General features: G+C 41.0%; 1 protein-coding gene across 1 annotated transcript; it reads left to right on the top strand.

The window, feature by feature from the left end:
- The first annotated feature begins 5,493 nt into the window (after positions 1–5,493).
- RARRES2 (retinoic acid receptor responder 2) lies at positions 5,494–11,056 on the top strand. Its single transcript, XM_051961828.1, has 6 exons — positions 5,494–5,599; positions 7,341–7,566; positions 8,637–8,741; positions 10,224–10,322; positions 10,526–10,653; positions 10,872–11,056. Exons 2-5 carry the CDS (start codon positions 7,369–7,371, stop codon positions 10,640–10,642), a joined length of 519 nt encoding a protein of 172 aa, XP_051817788.1. The 5' UTR covers positions 5,494–5,599; positions 7,341–7,368; the 3' UTR covers positions 10,643–10,653; positions 10,872–11,056.
- The last annotated feature ends 4,533 nt before the right edge of the window (positions 11,057–15,589 follow it).

Here is a 15,589-nt window from a genome sequence, read left to right on the forward strand (position 1 = left end):
GACAAGGGAAAGAAAAGTGTCAAATTTAACTGAAGAAAAGGATCATGGCATAAAGTTAAAGTAGGCTACAGTCAGATCATATATAACTTTATATAATATACAATATCAAGGAACTGAATTTTTTGATTAGAGGTGGGATGATATGATCAGAGAAGTGCATTAGGACTATTACAAGTCTTGAGAAGTGAATAAACCAGCTGGATTCAATCCCATCTGGTATTTTCTTTTGTTTCTCTATTGGTCAGTACTGGTGGCCAACATCCTCGAGCTCCCTGGGTAGAATCCCTTTCTGTATCTCTCATTACTATTTACCAGTGCAGAGTTTCGATCCCCCCTCCCCAATTCTTATATCCTTAAGTATGAATACTTCATCTCTCCATTTTCTTCCTCTTTATCACCTAATATAGAGAATGGATCTTTCAACAAAAAACCTGCTTTAATAATTTGCCTACTAGAAGGAACCTTAGAGGCCATCCAATCCAACTTTCTTATTTTATAGATGAAGAACTTAAGATCCAGGAATGAAGAGATCTGAAAAGACACCTCTAGTCATCCTTTGTGGAAGTAGTAGATCAACAGATATCACATGCACATTGTACATATTTGTTAAATGAGTCTCTGGGAGAGGAAGGGATACTTGAAATAAAGATGATGCTGTAAAATGGAGCTGTCAACCACTCTGTCCTGCCCACATTATGGCCCTCTTCAGTGCCACTCAAAACATATTAAAATATAATGGGGTGGGGAACTAGATGGTGAAGTGGATAAAGCACCTGAGGACCTGAACTTAAATGTGGCCTTAGACAATTAATGCTTCCTAGCTGTGTGACCCTGAGCAAGTCACTTAATTCTAAATGCCTTGCCCCCCCCCCCAATTTAAAAATGTAATTGAGAAATATTTAACAAAATAAAAACACAACAGAGGATGGTATTATCAATATGTAGTTTTCTAAGTTAATGTGCCTGCAGATTTTTCTATATGGTTTTAATGGCTCAGATTTCTACTTGAGTTTGACCCCATTGGTTTAAGAAATAGAATAAATAAATCAATAATTTGAAAAGAATCAATAATCCAAAAAATCCATTAATCCAAATAAAAAAATCAATGAAAACTTTTTTTTTTTGGGGGGGAAAGAAATGATATTGCCAAACCATGAAGAATAGAGAACAAGATTGGAATAAGGAAGCCTTAGGTTCAAGTTCAGACTCTGACACAAAGGATGAATGAGTTTGGGTAAACTACTTCACCTCTTTGTGACCCCAGGCCACTCTAACATCAGAAATTGCAAAGTATGTGCCATATTGCAATAATAGAGAGTGCTTTCTCTGAGTGTCCTATGAAATCACAGATTTCATCCTGGAAAATGAATGGAGACAAATAATTATAATACAAGGAGAGGGAGATAAGTATAAAGAAGAATGATTTTTCTGTCTTAGCATGTGACTTTTTATTGGATAAATAGACAATTACATTGTTCTCAACTACAGCATCATGAGGGGAAGCAATTTTTTCAGGATATTTATATATATCCTGTTAAAGTCATAGCTAGGATAATTGTCTGGTGTAATTGGGAAGCATTAGAGCATTTGGAGGTTTCACCCCATCCAACCCCTAATAATTTAACTTTTTATGTGTTCCATTGACTATTTCGGGGGACTTCAAGACACAATTTTTTCACATGGCCCTGGAAATTTGGCTTTAGAACCTTCTCTCCAACATCCTTTTACTTAGCTTTCCTATGGCAACACTCCTCCTCTTCGCCCTTGTTTTCATACTTTTTTTTGGGGGGGGATATGGCTAACGTGAAAATATATTTTTCTGAACTAAACATGTTTTTGTTTCCTTAGCAACAGCTTTTACTAAAATGGTAAAGAAAGAACTATAAAATTATAATTATAACTATAAAACATTTTCTCTTTCCTCCTCCAAACTTGGATCTACTTTTCTATCCAGACACACAGAGTTCATGAGAAGAATGGATAAAAACTTAGACTCCACTGATAATTAAGCACTCACACAGGAAAGGCATATATCCAAGGTTATTCATGCCTCTGATACTTTCTCTCTTTAAGGTGCCATTATGCAGATTGACTTTAGCCTACCTTTCAGGATTTATCCACATGACTTTTCTACTACATGCTTTGATTTTCCCTGAACTTCACATTGCATCTCATAAACTGTCCTGCATGCCCAGAATATATTCTGTCCTCATCTGCTTGTTTTAGAAGCAAACCTAGGCTTTCTCCAGCACTCTTCAAGTGTCACAACCTATGGAGCTTCCAGAACATCAGTCCCAGACTCCAAATTATACTGTATTTACTGTCGCCACTAGGTTGTGCTATTGGAATATATAAGTGCCCAGTCAATCTTTTAAATTTGAGTCTAAAGACATCAGCAGGATCTGAGTCCATTCTTGTCGTCTACTCAAAAGCTCTGCTCCCAGACATTTAGAATAGGGGTTTCTAAATCTTTTGTGACTGTCATGGGCCCTTTGACAGGTTTAAATCTATAATCACTTCTCCAAATAGTCTTTTTAAATGCATAACATAAAATAAAGAATATGTATTTTATTTTCATTTATTAATACAGAAAGTATTAAAATACATTTGATAAACCGCAAAATTGGATCACATGCAATATCATGGTATAACATTTCAAGACATTTGTAAACAATTGTAATATGATGTGAAAAATATCAGTGATTTTTATTGTGACAAAGTACCAGGCACTGCTAATCCTAGCATGGTCATCTGCCTACATTCATCATGGGAGGAAAAGATTTCCCTTAGAAGGTAGTGAAAATTTAAAAAAATAAAATTTCCCCATCCAAGTTCAGGTTGCCCTGAAATCTCCCCACAGTCATGGACCCCAGGTCAAAAAACTCCTAGAGACATGCATGTAAATTGGTCTCTTAGCTTGTGTACACACTACATTCTTTTACATGTCAATCAAAAGTTCTGCCCCTTTAAAACTCATTCTCTTAGTAAACAGTTTAACTATATTAAATAAGTGATGTGTAAAAAGCGGAAAGATTGCTTAAATGTTACATAGATTACCAATTGTCATTAGTTCCCATATCTAACTCTCCTGCTCTTTTCTTCATTCTCCCCTTCTCCCTTCTTCATTCTCCCCTTCCCCCCGACTTTCCTACAAACGAAAATACTTGGGGCAGTCTTCTTCCTCCCATCTCCCCCACCCATCAGTGGCAATTTCCTTATTCAACAAGCATCTAGATTTTAGGATTATAGGAAGTCATGACCAGTTCACCAACTCCAACTCTCACACTACAGCTTTAGACACAGGGGAAAAGCATCTAATCTCAAAATCAGTGCAGAGTTTAAAGTCTGGAAATGCCCTTCTGTAATTCCATCTGTTACTTTCTTCCCAGGGGCAACCTGAAGTCTCCTTTTCTTTTCATCATGGTCATTTTAGCTACTTGCCCCTGCTGCCAAGAACTTCTCTATTGTAGCAGCTTAGTCTTAACTGAGAATTATTTATGTTTAGAATTTCCTGCACCTGTATGTTGGCAGAGCAACCAAAGTGGCTGCTGCTTTTTGTCCCCTGCTTTTACTCTAAAAAATTCTCCTGAATTCAATTGATTGATCTCTTATTACCTCTTATATCTGTTATCTACATACATCAGTCTTGAAACTCAAAGGTCCAGTGAAACTATACCAATGTCAAAAAGAAGCTGCTTTGCCTTTCTTTGTATCTGCAGAACTTAGCACAGTGTTTGGCACAAAGGAAAAACATAATAAATGTCTATTGACTACTGACCAATTGTTAATTGTTCAATTGTGTCAAACTTTTTATGACCCATTTGGGTTTGGGTTTTTTTTGGTTGTTGTTTTTTTTGGCAAAGACACTGGAGGGTTTGCCATTTTCTTCTCCAGTTCATTTTATAGATGAGGAAACTGAGGCAAACAAGTTTCATCGACTTGCCCAGAATAACATTAACTATTAAGTGACTGAAGTTAAATTTGAACTAGACCTTTTAGAACCAGTTTGCTATCTACCTTGCCACCTAGTTGCTGATAGACCAGTTAGGATATATGCAAACTAACCACTAACCTGTGCTCAGAAAAGGGAATAGGAAGGCAAAAGTCATCTAGATTTGAGAGTCTCAGTTTGCCATGGGCTTCTACTATGAGTTTCCGTTGTTGCTCTTGATGGGGTTGAGAGGGAAAGAAACTTCCCCTTCTCCACTCCCCATCCTTTGCTGAATTCTTCTTGCATCATATTCTGCAGAACCAAAGACAACTCTCACAAACCATACTATTCTCTAGCAAAAATCTGTATATCTTCCTTTCTCCTTCCCTGCTCCTGGAAATCACCAATTATCTTCAAGTTAATTCCAGGCTGGAGATCCAAATCAGAGGAGCTCACTGTCCTTCTGCAAGTGGCATGGAAGCACCCCAATTCTGACAATACTTTAAAAAATAAAGGCTATAGAAGAGACTATAGTCTAGGAGTATGTTGGTAGATATTTAATATATAGCTCCCCCAAAATAAGCTTGACACATTTTAAAATTTAATCAGCATTAGTCACATTTCCTCCATCATTTTCTTCAGTCTAGACAATCAATTAAACAATACACCAAATCCTGATTTGTTAGCATTTCCCAGTTTCTGAGTTCTAAGTATTCACTTTAAATTCAGCAGCTACTTGTCATAAACCATTCATTCCAACACACCCCTGGTCTAGATGCTATAATTTCATCAAGTTGATTTGAGGGGTTTACTAGGATGAGCAGAAGCTCTCCTAATAAAATTCCAATTACATCAGAATGTCACTATATTATCAAGGGGACTAATATGTCTCTTCTATAGCCTTTATTTTTTAAAATGTATCCTTATCACCAACATGGAATGTAAACTTTTAAAGTCAGAGATACTTACTTTCCTATCCCCAGTGCAAGCCCAGAACACATAGTAAGGGTTCCGTAAATGTTTATTTTGTTGACAAATCAAGGGATGTGTGGCTTTAGAAGGAATTTTCTGATTAGATATGTGTGAGATCCTGGAACTGGCAATGGGGAGGCAAGATAAGATGTAATGTGTAAAGACAGCCCTGTCTAGAAACAAGGAGAGAGACCAAACACCATGGTCAAAGTCTGGACTAGGTAAAGCTGATGTGTGGCAGGATTTACCCTAAAGGTAGATTCATGGGGACAGAATTCCCTTTTGGATGGCATAGTCTAGTGGAGGAGCTCAGCTAGCTGCCTGGACTGAGGTCCAGCCAGCTGGCCAGATTCCCTGAATTTGGAAAGGGGGGGTGGGGTTAGGGAGAATGGAAGAAGAAAGGGGAGGCTTGGGAGAAGGACAAAGGCTTGGGGCTGCTGCTTGGGAGACCATTCTGGATCTTTCAGAGTTAGGGCAGAAGGGCATCCCAGGAGTTGTAGGAGTAAGAACCTAGAAGGATTGGATGATGGTAATGGGGAGGGGGGTGTCATGGAGCCAGTGGTGGGAGGAGATGGGGGCAGAGACCAGATGCAGGGGAGGAGCTGGGGAGGCGGAGGTTGGGGGGTAAGGGGAGGAGAGGCAGACGGCTACCGGGAGCTTAAGAAGAGAGGTCCAGCAGCCCCAGCTAAGAAGAAGGTGAAGTGGGAAAGAGGTGGAGGGGAGTTTAATGAGGGATGGACATGAGGGTGAGAAAGTAGAAGTGGGGTGAGGAAATAGAAGGGTGGGTCAGAGGGGAGGTGAAAAGCAGACTCCAGAGTCCAGTTTTATATCCCCATTATGCTGGATATCGGATCAAACTTTGGAACTTTTCTCAGGGATAAGGGGTCTGCGACAGTGGAACAAGTAGGGGGATAAAGAGCAAGGACAATCTGGTTCCCAGAAACTGGGAGAAGGAAAAAGAAAGCAGAAGTGATTTGGGCCCAGAAAAGAAAAAAAAAAGGGGGAGGCCTTTTAGGGGAAGAGAAATAAGGAAGCCTTTCTGGGAAGGAGCTAAGCGAGAAAAGAAGCAATATTTGTAGGAACCAGGAGGCTCTGCAGGGGGAAGGGGAGCTGGAATCTTGTTGAGATCCAAGATTTCTTGGATTGGACAGCCTAGTAACAGGCCCCAACATGCTGAGGGCTAAGCCCCATTGGACAGCCCAGGAACAGGCCCCAGCATGCTGAGGGTTAAACACCCGCTCAGTTCTTCTAAGGGTGTTTACGTCCTCCCCAAAATATTCTTCTTCAGTGTGTGTCTCTCCTCTTCCTTCTCTATTCTTCTCCTTCCCACCCAGGCCTTCTCAGTGCCAGGGGCTGGAGGCGGAGCTAAGACCTCGGGGGAGCTGGGAAACTCCCGGGCACTGACCTGACCCCAGAGGAGGGAGGGAGGGAGAGGAGGGTCAGAGAAGGGGAAGGGGGAGGATACTGAGTGGAATGGACTGGGAAGAGAGACAGAGTTGAGAAAAAGAGGTGGCATGTTAAAGTAGAGTGTATAGAATGGGACAGAGAGTGGGAGGGAAGATAGAATTTGTTTCCAGGGCCTCAGGAGCCTGGCCCTGACTATGACATCATTTCCAATTTCTGGGAAACTTCAGAGCAGCTCTTCCTAATCAGTTCTGCTAGGGAAGGCAGCTACTAAAAAGAGAAAGCTAGGAAGGAAAGAGAAAGAGAGGTAGCTAAAGAGCATCCAGGGAGTCACATTCTCACTTTCTGAAAGAACTCACAGGAAGTAGCTCTTTTTGCATAGCCCTCCCACCCCTACCCCACACCTAGGCTTTGATGACTTCAGAACTGGGAGAGATCTTTAGCTAATCTCTGTTTCCATACAAACTCTGTCTGGTTCCCCAGCTATAGTTCACTTGCTCCTAGGAACTGAGCAGCAAAGGACGTTGGAGAGCAATCACCCTTCCTTATTTTATTAATTAGGAATCTAAGATCCTAATAAAACAACTTGGCCAGGCCCACTCTAATGAGCTTGCCGAGTGAGCAATGCTGAATTTCAAATCCAAGTTCTCTGACTACAAATTCAGCACTGGGCTACATTAATTGCTCCTCATTTCATCAAAGGTGTCCTAGTTGTTCATTTTATTCTGAATTCACTTTTCCTTTCAATAGATAGAGTGTATTTGCCCCCTACTTCCCCACCTTTCCTGAGCATGACCCCATCTAAGGTTATATCAATCTCTGCCTTCCATCCCCAGGTTCTTACTCCTTCCCCATTGGAACCTGTTTCTTCCTGCACAACTGAAGAATGACTAAGAGCAGATCAGCAGAGACTGGCAGGGAACTATGATGTTGAGTTTGGGCGACACAGGAGAAGGAGTAGGGCTGCAGGGAGAATAGAGAATGTGGGATTTGGCAGGGGAATCTTGTATGGACACAGCTTTATCCCTTGCAGGTGCCTGGCCTGGGTCCAATTGACTGTGATGTGCAGAAAAGAAATGAGGCAATTGCTGTTTCCCTTGGCCCTGTGGCTCAGTACCCTGGGGCCCACAGGAACCAGAGGAGATGAGCTCTCAATGCCACAACAACGGGGCTTGCAGGTGGCTTTGGAGAAGTTCCACAATCATCCACCTGTGCAGTGGGCATTCAAGGAGATTGGTGTGGACAGAGCCAGTGACATGGTGGGTAGGAGGGATCCCTTTGATTGGAATGAGAAAATTCTTAAATTTGCTTTGGGAGGGGACACATTGTGGGGTTCTATTCCAGAGATGTAAATATTTCTCCAGCAGGCAAGTTTCTTGTTGTTTTTGTTTTTATGTAAAGGCATTTAATAGAATAACAATAAAAAAGTCACAATAGAATATTACACCTTCCCCCCAAATCCAAGGAACACTATTTCACAAATACATAAAGTATTCATGGAAATAGTGAGCACACACATAGAGGAATTATGATCAGGGCACATGTGTGGAGGAACAACTCATATTTATCAATGTAGGACCACTGACACCTTCTGGTAACAATACCAGATGCCCAGCAAGAAAGTTTGAAAAAGATTAGCCTCCAGATACCAAGAAAAGATTATAGGACCACAGATTGAGGTAATTTAGTTCAATGGTTTCATTTCATAGATGAGAAAACCAAGGCCTACAGAGATAACCTCCTGTCCAAGATCACAGAAAGTGGCAGAGCCAGGATTTGAACCCAGGACCTCTGGTTACAAATCCAATACTTTCCATTGTGCCACACTGGGTATCACCTTCTCAAAGCCATCTCACTTGAGGGAAAGCAATGCACTATAGTTGGGCAAGGTAGGTAGCCTAGTCGAGTGAGTGCTGAGCTGGAATCAGGAAGACCCAAGTTCACAGCCAGCTACAGGTACTTCCTAGCTATGTGAGCTTGGACAAGGCATTTAACCCTGTTTGCCCCTGTAAAATGAGCTGGAGAAGGAAATGGCAAATCATTTAAATGTCTTTGCCAAGAAAACCCTAAAAAGGGTCACGAGGAATAATACATGCCTGGAAAACAACTGAACAACAATGATGCAATATAGTAGCATAAAAAAACAGTAGTAGTAATGAACCAACGTTGATTAAACACCTGCTGTTTATGGAAACCTGTGCTAGGCAATGGGGTGGAGGGTGGTAAGATAATGCCTCTAACCCTAGAGAAGTCTACAAACCACAAGATAAAGGAGGGGAACAGGTTTTAAGCAGGGTAGGAGCTGGTTCACCTTTGTGTCTATCCTTAGCCATACCCTGGAGGGACATTTGTCCGACTGGAGTTTATGCTGCAGCAGACCAGCTGCAGAAAGAAGGACTGGAGGAATGCCGAGTGCAAGGTCAAACCCAATGGGGTGAGTGAAGGTCAAACGTCCCCTCTGCTATGTATGTATTGGTGTGGTTTCAGGGACATAGATCTGAGTCTCTCTGTACTTAAGTATATACAAGGAAACACTTCTGTCTGTATGTAATGGAACGGAGGGATGTATGCAAGTCTGTGTTTATTACTGATGCCTGTGTCTTAATGTGTGTATATGTGATGAGATATATATTTTTGTATATAGAGATAGACATATGCCTTTGCATTATGTATATACAGTGGAACATGTGTCTTGTGTGTGTTTAGAAATATAACGGGGCATGCACTGCATATATGTGTAATAGAGAAATGGGGGGTCGTCTGTATAATAGAACATGTACCTCTTTTGTGTATGTCAAAGAGATAGAGCATGGAAACCTGGCTTTTGTGTGTGGGCTAGTGTGACTTGGGGGAGAGGAAGAAGAATAACAAGCCTCATCTTGGAAGGCAGTGGCAACGGCCCCATCGTGGGAGTGGAGAGGGGTGGACAGGCAGCTTTCTGGAGGTTAAGCCAATTGCAAATGAGTTCCTTCGATGGATGAGGGAAGGAATGAACTTAGTCTTCAAGAATAACAGTGAGGAAATATGATTGTTTTTATGAGGAGCAATTCTGAAGTAGAATCGGACAGGTCCTGTGTGAACTTTGCTTTAAGGTCTCCAGAAAGAGAGATTGATTCTACCTATCACTTCTATGTTTCAAGACATTAGACAGACCAAAAGGACAGGATTTGGTTTCAGATCTCCCAAGACTACTGAATTCCCTAGACTTCCTTGATCCTTAAAAATGAGGTACTGCTAATCTAGGCCCCTGGGTAAATCTAAGACAGAACTAGTACAACCTAAAAACCATAGCTTAACTAGAACTGATAAAGCTTAGGGGAAGTGAAAGGAACATAGCACTAGATATCTACAGACTTCAATTCTAGGCCTAGCTCTGCAGTAACCATAACAAGTCACTTTAATCTCTCTGGGTCTTAATGACCTTTGCATTTGTAAAATAGGGGGGTTGGATCACATTATTTCTAAGATCCTAAAGCTGGAGGATGGAGGAGGTTCTGGGCACTAGCTTTGGTGTTCCACTTATACCAACTGTCATGGATAACGCCAACATCCCCTTAATTTCTGGTGCCCGTTAGCCAAGAAATAAGCCCATTGTCCCCAGTGCTCTCCATTTCAGCACAGCTGATCCCATATGTCTTTTCCTACAACAACTCCATCCTGCCATGTCCTCAGTGCATCCCATTCTCTAGCACTAACTCATCTATTATGGGCAATGTGGCATAGGAGAAAGAGTGCTGGATTGGCAGTCAAAGGAGCTGGGTTTGACTTTTACTCTGGCCGGTTGCTACCTGAGTGACTTGACCTGGTCACTTCTTCTTTGGGTCTCAGTTTCCTCATCAGTAAAATAAAGAGGTGGCTCAAGATTCCTTCCAGCTCTAGATCTACAATCCATAGACTGATGTTTCTATGATTCCAGCGGAAGAGGAGCTGTTTGGCTTGCATCAAGTTTGATTCCAAGGACCGGGTCCTGAAGCAGATGATTCACTGCCCTATTGGGCCCCCATGGGGTCAAAGGGTAGGCCTTGATGCTATATTTCTAGGGGGGAAGGAGGAAGGGAGAAAGAGAGCTGGGAAGCCTGAATTACCGGAGGGTTCCTGGGTGAAGAGTGGTCTTGAGCAGAATGATGAGGGAGGAGGAGGAAGAGGAAGGGGCAGAATAGGAGGAAGTGGTTTTCTGTTTAACCTTGTGGCTGAGACCAAGCCTAAGTGTACCCACAGGATCCTGAGGGGCAGCAGGAAACCCAGTGCACTCAAGTGGAAAGAGCCGGTGAAGAAACGCACAGCTATTACTTCCCTGGAACATATGCCTTTTCTAGGAGTCATAACTCTGGCTAAAGCCTAAGCAGGTAAAACTTCCTTTGGGAGGCAAGGGGGGAAACAGCTGTACACTGGGCAGGGAGAGCCAGGGATGATGGGTTTAAGATTGCAAATAAGGATAGGATTTGGATCTAAGATTGAGAATGGAGTCAGAGTTAGCATCAGGAAAGTCGATATTAGAGGTGGCAATGGAGTTAATGTCTTTTTCATCTTTAACTCAAGAATTTCTCTTTTCTGTTCCCTCCAGGTTGCTACATTGATTTCATTGCCTTTGAAAACCAGTGAATAGTTCAAAGGCTCCCAACATCCCTCCTTATTTACTAGAGCAAGCATCCCCTATCCCACCTCACCTGGGAGAAGAGGCCAGGCTCTGCTAACCCTGTGCACAGCACCCTTGCTCCTTCTTGTGTCAAATAAAACTTCTCAAAACTCTATGTGTTTACTTCCTTCCACAGTGTCTTAGGCATCATAAAAAAGGGATCAAAACTTAGACAAATGGCAGTGGCCCATTTCCAGTCTTTGGGACAGAGGATGAAACTTGCCCTTCCTTTTCTCAGTAGTGAAGTGGTGGCTTGGAAGGGTGAAGGAGGGAAAATGTTGCATATGTTGTGAGATGATTTGTTTTATCAGCTGGTTTTGATGAATTGTCTTTCTTTGTTACAAGGGAGGATTCTCAAGGGGATCAGAATAGTATATATCAGGAAGTAATTGCACTTTAAGAAAAAATATATCAATAACCTTTAAAAAGAGGGTCAAGTCTGGTTGCTACCATTATGGTTACCTCACTGGTTTATACAATCCTGCCCACAAAAGGAGCAAAGGCCATTTCTGAGTTCAATGAAGGAACAGTGGGATTTCCAGAAAGAGGGGGAATTAATAACATCCTGGTCACATCATAGTTGGAATTCTATTTTCTGATATGAGCATTGTATCTTAAGAGAACACTGACAAGACAGCTAGATGGTACAGTGGATAGAGTGTGGGCCCTGAAGTCAGGAGGACCTGAGTTCAAAGCCAGCCTCAGACATTTAATACTTCCTAGCTGTGTGACCTGGGCAAGTCATTTAACCCCCAAGTTGCCTCAGGGAAAAAAAAGAGAAAGAGAACATTGACAAGATGTGCTAAGGAGGACAGTCAGGATGGTGAAGAGGCACAAAATTATTCCATATGAGAAGGTTTAGCCTACAAAAAAGAAGGCCTGAGGGGGCTAGGATAAAGAGAACATAACGGCTTCATATATTTCAAGGGTTGTCATGTGGAATGAATTGAAATTCTACTCTTCCACAGATGGCAGAATTAGAAGCAAAGTGGGGAAGTTGCAATGAGATAGGATTGATGTGAGAATTTTCCTTAGAGTTATTCAACTTTCAGTCACAATGGCTATCTGAAAAGAGTCACACCCTACAACTCTACCATACCTACTCCAAAAAAAAACAAAACAAAACAAAAAAAAAAAAAACGCTGAAATTCATACTAGATTGAATGATTATATAATTCAATAAGACTCTTCCACTTGACTGTAGGGGGAAAATATTTCAGAAACCTGAGGTCAATAGGAAAGACGACAGTCAGGAAAGTGAGTGAAGAGCATCCCTCCTGGTCCCTGGAAAATGCCAAGATGGTCAGAAAGTCTTAGAATGGGACCCTGGAAGCCCTAGGAAATGGCAGGGATCAGTACAGAACAGGGATCTGTAATGCCTAACACTCTGTCCCAAGATCTCAGAGAGATCAGATCCAGTGATCTGAGTTTTAAAGATATAGGCAATGGGAGGAGGGCTAATTCCAGGATAAAGAGTTCAGCACAAGAACCCAAGGTATCATAGGGTGAGATTAAGTTCAGTCAACCACCCCACCCAAATATGTAGTAGGGGACAGAGTCTGGTTTTGGCCTAAAGCCTCAATTTGGGAACTGGAGATGGAGATGAGTAAATCTAAGAAAATATAGACTAGTATCAAAAATTATTGTAGCTATAGAGATCTTTCAAGAGAAGACTACCTAAAAATTACAAGCAGTAGCTTAAAGGAAAAAAATGGATTTCAACAAGACAACAAGAATATGTACAAAAAATGAAGCAAGAGAAAAGAAATGAAATAAAAACTCTGGAAGAAAGAATTGGAAAGAGAATAAATAATTTGGAAAATCAAGTGATAAACTTTAACCAAGAAATGGACTTTCTGAAAACTAGCACAGACAAGACAGAAAACAGTGACACCAGGAGACAGAAATATTAGAACAAAATCAAAATATTTTTTAAAATAGATGAAAATGTAAGATATCAATTTTTTAAAATTGTCTTAAAAAAAAAAGGTCAATGAGAAATCATTTAAGAATTGTGAGGGATGTAGAAGACTCTTACCCAAAATGACTACTCAGAGATCCCTCAGTAGAAGGCAGAAAAGTTGTTTATTGAAAAAAAAAAAAACCTCCGGAGGATGAGCCGTCCCATCGCAAGATAAGCTCGTGGTAGGAGGGCTAAAGAAGTAGTAAAGATACATAGCTTTTATACAAGAAATTACATCACAAGTAAGAGAGCATTGAGAAGGGGAGGGGGAGGCATCTAATTGGTTGTTGCTATTTGGGGAGATTGGAATGGAAGGTTTCTGTTTCCCTGAAATCTCCTGATTTCTGGGAAACAGAAAGTCAGGCCTTCAGGCTTAATCAAGCAGACAGTGGTCCAGCTAATAGACTAAATATTGATAAATGTCAAATACCAATAAATGTCATTAGTTCAGGTTAAGTAAATATGTTTCTAGCTGGCCAAGGCTCAAGTAGATATGAGCCTGCACATATACAGGTCATAGGGGAGACACAGAAACAATAAAATACAGAAAAAGAATTCATACATTCCTGTAAGTTCTTCACCTTATCTATTCCCCACAAGAATCATTAGGACTGAAGTGATATAGCCACAGTTACTGTCAACCCAGAAAAAAGTTCTTGCTACCAAGCCACCAAGACAAGAAGACAGTACCACCTTGATTCTGTTAAATGGTTTAACATCAAAAACAGATATGTTTTTATCAGTGAAAATGATAGGAAAGAAGAGACATTGGTATCTCTTTTGTACTGTATCTTTGAGACCTTTTATATAAGCTTTCTTCCCATTAGAATATAAGCTCATTGAGAATAGGGCCTCTTTCACTTTCCCAGTACTTAGCACAATGCTTTTGCACATAGTGACAGTTTAATAAATGCTTCATTCATTAAAAAAAAAAAAAAAAAAAAAAAAAAAAAAAAAAAAAAAAACAGAGCTAAGTAGGAATTTGGAAATACAAAGACAAAACCAGAGAAATTTAGAAAAATAAACTGATTTGTGCATTCAGAAGGGGTTATATGAAAATGTGGGCAGCTAGGTAGTACAGTAGATAGATCACTAGGTTATAATCAGAAAGATCTGTTTTCAAACCAATCTTAGACATTTAATAAGCTGTGTGACCCTAGACAAGTGACTTAACCCCTATTTGCTCCCTTCATCTGTAAAATAGCAAACTGGAGGGGGGGGGAAAGGCAAATCATTGTAATATCTTTGCCAGAAATCCATGGAGTCATGCAGAGTCAGACATAAATCAATGACTAAATAACAAATATGATGATATAGTACTGTTGAGGTTGGGAAAGTGATGTGGGTTGTGGTCCCTTTAAGAAACTAGTACTTTCAGATTAATTTATTCCTTTCTGATTCCCAACCCCTCCTAGCTGATGCATTATCAATTCAGGAAGCTAGGACCTTTATTTGATATACAAATTCTGGTCAAAAGCATCCCTTTGAATACCAATCGGAGATCCAGGCTCTCCTAGCTTCCATCAGATCTGAGCCAACTTGGGCTGTCCCAGCCCCCATTCTAATGATCTGTTTAGGTTTCCCAACCCTCACCAAGCAAATTCTAGCCCTCCCAACTTGGGTCTCCACCCACAGGCCCCTTTAGCTAAATCTTTCATTATAAAAGAGCCAAGCTGGAGTCCTCTCTTTGCAGAGGGTTGAAACATGCCAGCCTTATGGCTGGCATGCCAGGGATCTCTGTCCACTGAAATCCTGTTTCTGGTGTCCTCTTATCTCTACCTTCACCTATTTCCTTAACTAGACTTTAACCTTACTTCCAAACCCCATAATAAACCTCTTTTATCAATCTAGATTTTCGGGTCTGCAAATTCCTTTACAGGGGGCTCTTATGCTACTACTAGACCTCATTTAAATCTCTATCCTTGTGCCAAATCTAAAGGGGTTGCAGGGGAGCTCTATTTGAGTCCCTATACCCCGAACCTGCCACTAGACCTCATTTTCATTTATGTACCTTAAATCTAGACCTCATCAAAAGGACCCCAAAAGGTTGAGGTCACAGACCTGTGTCGTGAGGCAGCTCAAAAAAATTTGCAGACTTGAACCCATTTCTAAGTTAAGGTGCAAAATTTATTGTAATTGTAATGCCAATTGAAGAAGTCTAAATTCCAAGAGAATTTAGCAAAGAAACAGAAGGAGACACATTTATCTAGTTCTTCATGTTATAGATATGCTAATTTTATGGCCTAGGGTAGAACCAAGAAGTGGTCTCAAGAATTTGGTTATCACTGACCAACAGACAGCAATGTTTGTAGGACTATTCTAAAGCCAGAAGACTTGAAATCATCGACAGATTGTTAGAACAACAGTCTCAGGATCACTAATGAAGAAGGGACCCCCAAATTCTAAAAATCCTTGAAAGATAAAATCTCCTTTAACTCTGCCCTCAGTGAAGGACCCCGCCCAGGTGAAAGCAAACAAGACAGTTTCATTCTGTTATCTAGGTGGGGTTGATTCAGTCCTGAAACTCATTGAATTCTATTCAAATTCCAGCCCAAGCTGAAACTCCACCCACAAGCCCCATTCAGCTTGTAGTCAAAGCTCTTATTATAAAAGAGCCAATCTAAAATCCTTTCTTTGCAGAGGTTCCAAACATGTCATGCTATGCCAAGGAAACCTCTGCCCA

This window comes from Antechinus flavipes, chromosome 5 (assembly GCF_016432865.1).
Source record: "Antechinus flavipes isolate AdamAnt ecotype Samford, QLD, Australia chromosome 5, AdamAnt_v2, whole genome shotgun sequence".
In the NCBI taxonomy this organism is placed as follows: Eukaryota; Metazoa; Chordata; class Mammalia; order Dasyuromorphia; family Dasyuridae; genus Antechinus; species Antechinus flavipes.